We start from the raw sequence: 10,893 nt of genomic DNA on the forward strand, positions 1-10,893 counted from the left end.
GATGCTTCAATCTCTCTCTCCTTTCCTCTCTGAAATCAATAAAAATATCAAAAAATAAAATGGGGACAATGGGCCTTACCCCAAGAGGCACCCTTGGGACAGGAGCCTGGACACCAGGAGGGATGCCCGGGTGTGAGTGGGTGGTGCCCACAGCACATGGAAGAGCCTCCTTGTCCAGGACGCTGCTCGTTTCCCAGAAGGTTCTGGGAGACCCCGAGAGCCCAGGCCTGCTGGGGTGCACCCTGTGCCGTGTGCCCGGGGAGCTGGGAGGGGCCTGGGGAGTGCTTGTTGGGGGAGAAAAGCCCTTGAAGGAGCTAAGGGACGGTGGGCGATCAGAGGACACTTGGGGACACGCTACTGAACGGCCCTTACACGGAGGAGGTGCACACCGCTTGGCGTGTCCGTGTTCAGGACCTGCCGTGCCTGGGCGCTGCCCCTCAGGCACTCGGGCTCAGGGACACACAGGCCCCACCCTGGTCCTCTTGACAGAAGTCAGACCTCCCTTGTGACTAGAACTGGCTTCTCCCTTCTCAGCCCACTGATCGGCTGGGCGGTGCCCCCCTCCCCAAGGCCGGTCTGCCCAGACTTCGGCCAGACCCCACACCTGCCGCCGAATGCCAGAGTGCCCGCCCAGACAGACGGGCGAGCGCGGCCCTGGCACGGACTCAGAGGACGGATTAGGTGCTTCCACCGCGAGGCAAGTCCAGACGCAAATCACCCTGGCGGCAGGCGAGGAAAGCAAGCGAAAGACCGGCCCTTTCTTTCCACGGCTCGTGGCCTCCACCGTGGGCGCCTCGAGGATGCTCCTGCCCAGCGGTCACCGGGCCAGGCCTTGCTCGGGGGAATCGCACCAAGGGGCCCCTGGAGTCTCCCAGGAGTCAGCCCCGCCAGAGGAGAGAGGAGCCATCAGCTCCTGTGTCCCGGCCGCAAGCAGCAGAGTGGGGCCCTGCCCCAGGGTCTCTGGGTCCCAGTGGACCCACAGATACAAGGGAAGGCGGCCAGGCCTCTCTGCAGGCGGTGGGGGGGCATCTTTGAGCTGATCCGGCCGCCCTGCTTTCGACAGGCACTGGGGAGAGAATAAAGTGGGGAAATCCGACCCCAGAGCCTCTTATCACCTGGGCGCTGGGAGGCGGGCCCGGAGGAGGGCTGGGCAGGCTGGGGTTTGAGTTCCGGGATTTGGACGGGCCACCTCTGGCGAGGAGGACAGTGTGTGGGGACAGTTCCGACGCCGCGAGCCAGTGCCTCCCCTCCGGCCAGCTTTCGCCAGGGCCGCTCCAGGTCAGCGGCCAGACCTCCGTTACCTGCTTTCTCTACATTCATGGTGCCGCCGGCCTCCTGTGCCTCCCGGTCCCGCCCGGGGGCCGGCGCCTGCCTCTTCAGCAGCTTCTCTTCTTTTGTCCCCTGACTCTTGTTCTTGCACCCCTTGTCCTGCTGGGCCTGCTGCCAAGACACAACCAGAATCCTCACGTGAAGGGGGCTGCGGGGGGGTGGGGTGGGGGGAAGGGGGGCGCCCTTGACCCTGAGAGTGTGGCACCCTTGGAGCTGGTGAGAACCCGGGCCCGCAGGTCCACCCCTCGCCGTGCGGGTCGACGGGGACAAACAGGCCTGGAGTCTGGAAGGAAAGGTGCCCAGATCCTGCAACAACACAGAGGCGGTGTGTCCCCCTGTCTTCCACCGGCAGCCGGCCCTCTCCACTGGGCACTTAGAAAACCTCAGACAACGTCCTCTCGGCCCTACGGGGCATGAATCACCATCGCAGGTACAGTAGCCCCCTCGACTCAGGCACATGGCAACCTCAGGCAGCTCCCCCAGGAAGCCAACTGCCCCACCTCCAGATGGCACCAGCCAACGGCGCCCAAGGAGGGGGCACGCGGGTCCAAGCAAGCAGGGGAAGGTCCTGGCCCACCCCCCATGGCCATCTAGAGTCCACGGGACCCCATCTTCTCGTCAAAGGCAAAAAGGCTGGGTAGAGCTGCCCGGTGGGCAGGTGAGAGAAGGGGAGGGGCAAGAAGTCCCCCCTCCCCCCCCAGGAAATCAATCATCGCAGCTCACCCAGAACGCCGCCCGAGGTAAGAACCTCACGTAACGTGCCATCCCATTTGAGGACCATGGAAATAAAACACGCCTCGAAAAAAAACATCTGGGAAATATACAGAGAGAGGTTCTCTCTGGGAGGTCGGGTGAGAGGAAAAACATGCATCATTCAAGCTTTTGTGAGAATAAAAAGAAACAGAGAATATGGGAAGGAGGAAAGGGAGGCTTCCCATTTCACTTGGAACCTGTGGACCTGTGGACATTTGGGTTTTTAACCTTATAAACATCTACAGTGTGTGTGTGTGTGTGTGTGTGTGTGTGTGTGTGAATCCTCACCCGAGGACATTTTTCCATGGATTTTTAGAGGGAGGGATGTGAGAGAGACACATCGATTGGTTGCCTCCTACATGCACCCTAACTGGGGCCGGGGATCGAGCCTGCAACCGAGGCACGTGCCCTTGACTGGGAATCAAACCCGAGACCCCTCAGTCCTCGGGCCGGCGCTCTATCCACTGAGCCAAACCGGCTCGGGCTACCGCGCTTTGTTTTTTAACATCAACAGAGGTGGTTATCTGGGCAGAGAGGTTCAAGACACGTTTTGTGTGGCTCTGTGCCCACCGTATTCCAAAGAGACCCATGCTATGGTTTTAAAACCGCTTCGGGCCTCGAGTCTTGCGTCCAAAAGGCCCGGCCGGCTCCCCGCCTCTTGTGATCTGTGTGGCTCTGGGCAAGTTCCTTCCTCCCCCGAAACGTCCTTCTCCCCACTCTTGAAACCGAAAAGATCACCCCCACCCGCCTCGAGGAGCTGGTATAAAAAGTGACGGCGATGCCTTAGGCAGATACTCCAAGGGTCTGACACGGAGTGTGAGCTCCCTGCCAGGGACGGTTACGGTATTTCTGTGTCTTCAGATGTTTTACTTTAATCCCCCAAAAGCCCGTAGAGAGAATGGACCAGAGGCGAGAAGCGACATCCGCTCCCTCCCTCTCGACCCCACGACCCCACCACGTTCTCCTGGAGGCGGGAGGGTGGACGGCCCAGCCCTCATACTTAGGAAAAGCTGCCAACTTTCTTTTGTCCCCGCCCTCCGACCCACTGCCACACCATCACGAGCAGGCTCGTCGGCGGCGGCGGCAGCGGCCGGCAGCTGGAAGTTTCCATTTGCCGACCAGAGCAAAGGTTGCACTATTTCTGGCCCGTTGGCCAGACCACAGGAAGGGCAGCCGGCCCCCAGGGGGTTGGGAATTTCGAGGGTGCTCCAGAGGGACTCGCTCAGGTTCCAGCTGCGTGGGAGGCTGGCCGGGAGGGTCACTCCGCCTGCTGTCGCCTCCCTGCGCCTGGGCCCCTACCTTGGCCCCACCTCCCCGACCCGGAGAAGCACCCGCAACCGCAACAGCGCTTGGCGGGGCTCAGACGGCGGGGGCACGGGCACCGGCTGCTGGCTGGAGCTCCACAGAGATCCTCAGCGGATCTGCTGAGCCCAGCGGATGGGCTGCAAGCACAACCCGACACCCCATAATCAAAATGCAAGAGCAGGGCCACCGCCCAGCCCCAGGCAGCCGGTTCTGACCACCTCCCAACTTAACTACCAGTGGCTCGACTCAGAGAAAAAAAAAAAAGGCTTCTCTGGTGTCTTTAACTGTTCTCGCCCCGGCCCTGCCCGCTTTTCTCATAGAACCGACTGATAACAGGACCATTTGGTTGTGTTTTCAGATGAACCACACAACAAGGGCCAGGGAAAACCTCTGAAGTGACAGCAAGCTCTGGGCCGGTGATCAGATCGAGTCTTGGAGCTCCTCAAAGTCACTGATCATCAGAGAGATGCAAATTAAAACGACAATGAGGTGTCACCTCACACCTGCCAGAATTGGCTACCACCAACAAATCAACAAATGACAAGTGCTGGCCAGGATGTGGAGAAAAGGGAACCCTAGTCCACGGCTGGTGGGAATGCAGGCTGGTGCAGCCATTATGGAAAACAGTGTGGAGTTTCCTCAAAAAATTAAATAGCAACTCCCATTTGACCCAGTGACCCCACTTCTAAGAATATATCCTAAGAAACCAGAAACACCAATCAGAAAGGATATATGCACCCCTATGTTCATAGCAGCGCAATTTACCATAGCTAAGATCTGGAAACAGCCCAAGTGCCCATCAGATGAGTGGATAAAAAAGCCGAGTACATTTACACCGTGGAATACTATGCGGCAGTAAAAAAGAAGAATCTCTGACCCTTTGAGACAGCATGGAGGGACCTGGAGAGTATTAGGTAAGCAAAATAAGCCAGTCAGAGAAAGACAAGTATCACATGATCTCACTCACATGTGGAATCTAATGAACAAAATAAACTAATTAACAAAATGGACACAGAAGCATGGAACAGGGTGCGGAATCTCAGAGGGAAGGCGGGAGAAGGTTGGTGGGTGGGAAGAGATCAACCAAAGAACTTGTATGATATATGCATCACCCATGGACACAGACAGTAAGGTGGTGAAGGCCTGGGGCAGGGGGCAGGGCGGGCTAGAAGGGGTCAATGGGGGAAGAGGGGAACATATGTAATACTTTCAACAATAAATATATAATTTTTTTTTAAAAAAAGACTTGGGGCCAGCCCTGGCCAGGCGGCTCAGTTGGTTGGAACATCATCCCGTGCATCAAAAGGGTGTGGGTTAGATCTCTGTTCGGCAACCCATCGATGTTTCTCTATTTCTCTCCCCTTTCCTCTCTCTCTAAAACTCAATAAAAGCATAGCCTCAGGTGAGGATTAAAAAACAAATAAACAAGAGAGTCTTATTTTAAAAAAGAAAAGAAAATTGGGGCCAGACAGCGCCTGGGACCAGGACTTCTGTCTGCACACGGGAGGACATGCTCAGAGGGCACACGCACTTCCCACTCCCCATCCTGCCCTCCACTTGCACGTGTCCCTTCAAGGCGGGGCCTCTTCGTGGGCTGGGGGTGGCTTGCCAGCACGCCCCGGTCACTCTGGTCCCTCATCCTCTGCCTCCGCATCCGTGGCCCTCGCCCGTCTGCCCTCCTACGTTTGCCATCACCTGATTCCTCTCCGGCACCTCCACTAGCCTGCCGGGTGTGTGTCTCTTCTTTGCTGTGTGTCAGCACCTACACAGCACGTGGCACAGAGTAAGCACTTCATAAACATGTGGTAACAAACAGATTCATTGCAAAAGTGCAGAGCCAGCGCAGCCCTAACATTACTCAACGCTAGAACCGCGCGGACATGCAGATATTCACGGAGCTCGCTGCAGTCACAAGTAAGACAGAGGGTCGGTTAGGAAGTCCAGGGTAAACCCAGGAGTGGAATATTATGCGGCAGTTCAAAAGAATGAGGTCTTTCTCTAAATATTGACGTGCGTGAAGAAATCGCCAAGGTTTACTGTTGAAGGAAAGAGCTAGCCACAGAACAGTATGTGGACATAAATAATAAACACATGGCCAAAACCGGTTTGGCTCAGTGGATAGAGCGTCGGCCTGCGGACTGAGAGGTCCCAGGTTCGATTCCGGTCAAGGGCATGTACCTGGGTTGCGGGCACATCCCCAGTGGGAGATGTGCAGGAGGCAGCTGATCGATGTTTCTCTCTCATCGATGTTTCTAACTCTCTATCTCTCTCCCTTCCTCTCTGTAAAAAATCAATAAAATATATTTTAAAAAAATAAATAAATAAATAAAAATAAAATAAAATAAAAATAAAAAACATGTCTAAATATGTTGAAGTGGATGCGTGAGAAAGATAGACCCTGAACTCTCACTAGTGGATTCCTCAGAGATACAGGACGACGGGAGGCATTCGGTCCCTCGGTATCACATCTCTGCCCTGTGCGAACCCTTTACATCACGTCATAAAGCTTGTCATATTTAGTGGGTCAGATCCCAGCTTGCTGTGCGACCAGTAGCAAGTTACTTAACCTCTCTGAACCTCTATGACTTCATCCACAAAACTTCGATAAAACAGTAACCGTCTTGAGACTGTTTCTGAGGACGGATGTGAGACACATCATACATGGAACCGTGCCTAGCACAAAGTCAGTGTTCAGTAAACAGTAGCCATTATTGCTGCTGTCGTTCTGTATTTTTTCCTGCAACTGAATATACATATAGACGTAAAGTTTGTCTTTTGAAAGTCATTTGGTGATAACTGCAAGAGGAAAGGACCCAAGTTTTGGCCAAGCCCTCTCTCTCGCTTTGGATGACGGCTCTAGACGAGGAAATACAAGTATTGCCCCACAGACTCACGTCGGAGCGGGAACAAACAGCTACCCTAAAACCTGCCCGCCTTCCTAATAGCTTCTCAGAGAAGGCCCCGCACTTCCCACTAGAACACCTCAGCCAGGGTGTGGCTGGAAAGCTTCTGTCATCTCCTGATAGTTCCCTCGAGATAACCCAGCAAAGCAAATCGCTCCGTCCAGGCAGGCTCACGGGCGCATGTGCTGTGCGGAGCTTGGCAAAGACGCACGAGGCAGGTCCCCGGCCCTCCCTCGGAGCCTTTTTCCCCCCGAGAAGCCTGTAGGGACCCAGCACTACAGCTCAGAGGGCAAGACACACACTCCTGGCTGGACCCCCCGTGGTCTGGAAGCCCCCCACCCTGTGCTTACCTGCACGCTCAGGTAGAGCCGGCGGGGGCTCCCGGGGCCGGCACGGTCCACGCTGAGGGCTCGGCACTGGGCTAGGGCCGGGCGTGCCCCACTGCGGGCACCGGAGTCCTCATCACCGCCGGCCGGGCTGTCTTTCCCACGCCCTGTCCCAGGACAGAAAAGATGGGTGAGACTCTGACTGCCGGCCGGCCGTGGACCACTGAGTAGGGCCGCGGCAGAGCTTGGCTTGCACACGCTCCAGCCAACCCCGCCGTACACGCTGTCACATGCCTGCCCTGCACGGAGGGGAGCCTGGCACTGGGCAGGGGCTGCGCTTTCTTTCCAGAAGCTGCTCCCAGACTCTCTACAGGAGGGCGCCCAGGACCCTGCGGGGCTCCCCTCCCGTCTCCCGCAGGTGGCGTGGGAGCTCACGCTGCTCAGGAGCACCCGCTGCAGAGAGTAGCAGAGGAAGCAATGCCAACCGGGCTGTGCGCATCAGCACAGGGCCTGGCTCTGTTCCCCTGGCTGCCTCTAGGTGGCAATTTCTCCCCTGCCTTCATTAGCACCAACCCCACGCTGGGTGGCCTGGCCCCTGCGGCCTCCAAAAGCATGTTCAGGGCCAGTAAAGCGCATCCCTCGGGCCGCTGACACACCGGATGGGGGAGAGAGCTACCTGGCAGCGACACCCATCCAACCCACCGCAGCCTGTGGGACCGGGTGGGTGGGAGGGGCTTGCCTCACAGGGCAAACGGCAGAACCGCCGCCCTGGGCTGGGAGGATATTCTGAGCGCCGGCCAAGTGCTTTCCAGCCTTTCATGCCCTCCTTGACCCTCCGATTCCTTGTCAATAAAATGGGGATAAAGAATCAAACTTAAAAAAAAAAAAAACCTAAAAAAATAATCATCATCAAACTCACAGTCCTGCGGTGAGGACAGAATGGGTGACACGCATAAAGTGCTCACACACAAAATAATAAAAATTAAAAATAAGGTGCTCACACCGTGCCAGGTACCCAGAAAGGTGGGGGCTGCGGGGTACCACGTTGGCTGAGACCCTACCCAGTAGCAGGCACGAGGCTTAGCATTTCACACACGGGATTTCATTTGAGCTTTGTCTCAAATTTTAAAAGTGGATAAAAGCGTGTATGTAATCTGACAGACCTACACGCACACGCACACGCACACACACGCACGTGCACACACAAGGCTGGGAGGAACTGTACGGAACCCTTAGTGACAGCTCACACGGGCATTTTCTTCCTGTGCTTCGCTTCACTGCATCCCACAGACACTGCGTTTTTTACAAATCGAAGGCAAGACCCTCCACCAGCCTGAAGTTTGTGACTCGCTTTCTTGTGACACTCCCTTTGTTGTGGCGGCCGGGAACCGAACCCTCTATATTTCCACGGTAGGTGATTTTTATTTTCCTTTTTTTTTTTTTTCTTCCCTAGACAGAGAAAAACATCTCTGGGCTGCCTCCCGTATGCTCCCTGACCAGGGATTCAACCCACAACCTAAGTACTAGTATGTGTCCTGACAGGGAATTGAACCTGCGACCTTTCGGTTTACGGGCCGACACTCCACCCCACCTGCCCAGGGCTTTTCTTTTCTTTTTTATACTTTGTTTTTGCTTTGGGGTGTTGTTGTTTTTTTTGTTTTTTTAGTTTTCAAGGACACAAATTTTGGTGGTTGTTTGGGTGAGTTTTTTTTTCTTTTTTTTCCAGAAAAGCAATGCTAGTTCCTATTCCATTTGCAATCCTTAAGACAATCTTGTGGGGTGGAGACCATCTTCAGTCCCTTCCAGACAACTGGGGCTACCTGATCCCACAGCCCGAGCTTTTCCCGAAGGTCCCCAGGGCCACCCAGCCTCACCATCCCGTACGGAGAGACCCTGGAGGGCATCACTGTGGCTGCCAGTGACGGCACAAACGTGGTGAGAGAGAGCCCAAGAGGAGCTCGCTATGCGCCCTCCCTGGGCCTCAGTTTCCCCCTCCTTCCATGGATGGGCTTGGAGTTGACAGCAGTGAGGGACACAGCCAGCTCACAGCGATCTAAACTAAACCCCTTTCCCTGTGGGTCAAGAACAAGAGACCACAGCACACGCCTGAAGCCATCTTCCCCAAAGACGCCTCTCTCCCCGGACACTTCTAGGAAGCCCTGCCCAGGCCGAACTTGGGCCAGGGTCAAGGGCAGCTCCCCACCCCTGACAATCCAGACAAGCCAGCCCCAACCCATCATCAGAACTGCCACTCACTTCTCGCTGTCGGAGGCACCAGGGGACGTGACCCAGAAAGCAGAGCTGGTGTTGACAGCTCCCCAGGGGGACAGCCAGTGGGGGACCCAGATCCAGGGGCTCCTTCGCTGCCCACCTGCTGTTGGGGCCCCTACCCAAGCCACCTGGATGGGTACCCAAAACCGAGCACACGGCGCCCAAACCCTGCCAGGCCCCGCTCCAGAGCAGCCTCAGTCCACCCTCGGGCCAGCCCAGGCGGCATCAGGTGTCCGCGCGCGCAGGGAGCCGGGCAGCCACCGGGCAGCTACCTCACCTACCTTGTTTACCAGCCGCCGGTGGCCGGAACGAAAGGGAGACCGAGCCGTCCGCCAAGGACCGGCTGACGGCAGAGCCCCCGACCTGGCCGGGCTGGGACCGCGTGGCTGTGGGCAGCGTCCTCCCCCTGCTCTAGGGACCGCGTTAAAGTTTAACTCCGCGGCCGCCAGCGACTCCTCTGCGCGCAGATGGCGCAGCGCGGCAGCCAGGGCGAGATTGACGCCCCAACTCCACGCCCGCCCGGCTCCCCGGCTGCCGGACCCTGTAATTTACCTGACAGCTCGGCCTGAGCCGAGGAACTGGCGAGAAACCTCGCTCTCATCCCGGGTGTCTGGAGGAGGAAGGAAGGGAAATCAAGAGGCATTTTAAAAATGCGGACTCACCAGTTCTCAACCTCCCCGGGCCGGTGTGTGGGAAAGGGCGGGCGGCCGGGCTGGCTGGGGCGGGGCGGGCCATCCCCGCTCGGGCTCCTCCGGGGCCCGGCCCACTCTCCACAGGCCGCGCAGCGAGGGCGGGGCTCCCAGGTTCCAGGTCCGGCGAGACTGGACCATGGCCCGGGGATCCGCAGCCTCCCCCGGGCGCCGGGCAGCCTGCGGAGAGAGCACGGGGAGATGAGATTGAAAAGACCCGCTGGCCGAACCGGATCTAAAGGGTCCGCGCCAACTCCCATGGCTCGCGGGGGTGGGGGTGGGTCCTTATCTCCATTCAGGGTAGGGAGGCTCTGAAGGGGGCAAAACGCCCCCCTCCAGGTGTGTCTGCAGCACCATGTGGAGATCCCACATCGCCACCCCTCCACTCGGAGCCTGACAGCTTGTAGACGTTCCCCACACGGAGGAAGCATGAGCCAGTGGCATCTCTGTAAATCTCATCAGAGGGGACCCTGCCGGTCGCCTGTGACAAGTTAGGTTTATGTGTCAAATTCTCTTCAAGTCATTTCATTCATGTATTCAAACTAGCCTTCCCTCCAAGCCTACAACACAGCAGGCAACTGGCTAGGAGTTGAGATACTGACAAAGCTTCATTCATTCATTTAATAATTATTTATTGGGTGCCTGCTGTGTGCCAAGCACCTGTGGGGGGGGGTGGTGGTCTCTTTGATCAGGAGAAACAGGGCCTCAAAGCTCCCTGTGGGGACGGAGGTAAACATTGCAACAAATGTTCCCGGTCACAGCGGGGTGCAGGGAGCGGTGGGAGAATGGGGATGGGTGGGAAGCTCCATAGGTCCCTTATAAACTGAGCAGATGAACAGAACAGACTTTCCACATTCACGGCACAAGCTTTTATTGAGCACCTATTGTGTGCAGAGCAGCCTTGAGGGCCTTTGAGGTGACTAAGCCACAGACCCAGACTCAGACAAACGTGACACCGTTTACAGAAGAAGCCACGTCAGGGAGTTTGCTTTTGGTTTAAAATGGAGATGCCCAAGGGCTTCCTCATGGCCCTGCCTGGGTTGAAGACCACTTTCCCTTGTCTGTCACTGCACTGACTGCTTGCTACCAAGCACTCAAGACATCTGTTCTGAACATAGAGGGTGTCCATCTCCTCTGACCCCCTATGGCTCCCCAGCGCGGAGTTCACAGCATGCTCCTCTTTTAAAAAAATATATACATATATATATGTATATTTTTATTGACTTCAGAAAGGAAGGGAGAGGGAGAGAGAAATAGAAACATCACTGATAAGAGAGAATCACTGATCAGCTGCCTCCTGCACGCCCCACACCAGGG

General features: G+C 56.5%; 1 protein-coding gene across 1 annotated transcript in view; it reads right to left on the reverse strand.

The window, feature by feature from the left end:
* KIFC3 (kinesin family member C3) overlaps nucleotides 1-9,278 on the reverse strand; it is a 28,896-nt gene extending 19,618 nt beyond the window's left edge. The window contains exons 1-3 of the mRNA XM_023746274.1: nucleotides 9,169-9,278; nucleotides 6,641-6,783; nucleotides 1,302-1,440 (exon numbers count right to left, since the gene is read on the reverse strand). Coding sequence (XP_023602042.1) covers nucleotides 1,302-1,320 — 19 coding nt within the window. The 5' untranslated portion in view covers nucleotides 1,321-1,440; nucleotides 6,641-6,783; nucleotides 9,169-9,278. The remainder of the gene's footprint in view (nucleotides 1-1,301; nucleotides 1,441-6,640; nucleotides 6,784-9,168) is intronic.
* Between the last annotated feature and the right edge of the window lie 1,615 nt (nucleotides 9,279-10,893).

The sequence above is a fragment of the Myotis lucifugus genome, unplaced genomic scaffold (assembly GCF_000147115.1).
Source record: "Myotis lucifugus unplaced genomic scaffold, Myoluc2.0 scaffold_648, whole genome shotgun sequence".
In the NCBI taxonomy this organism is placed as follows: domain Eukaryota; kingdom Metazoa; phylum Chordata; class Mammalia; order Chiroptera; family Vespertilionidae; genus Myotis; species Myotis lucifugus.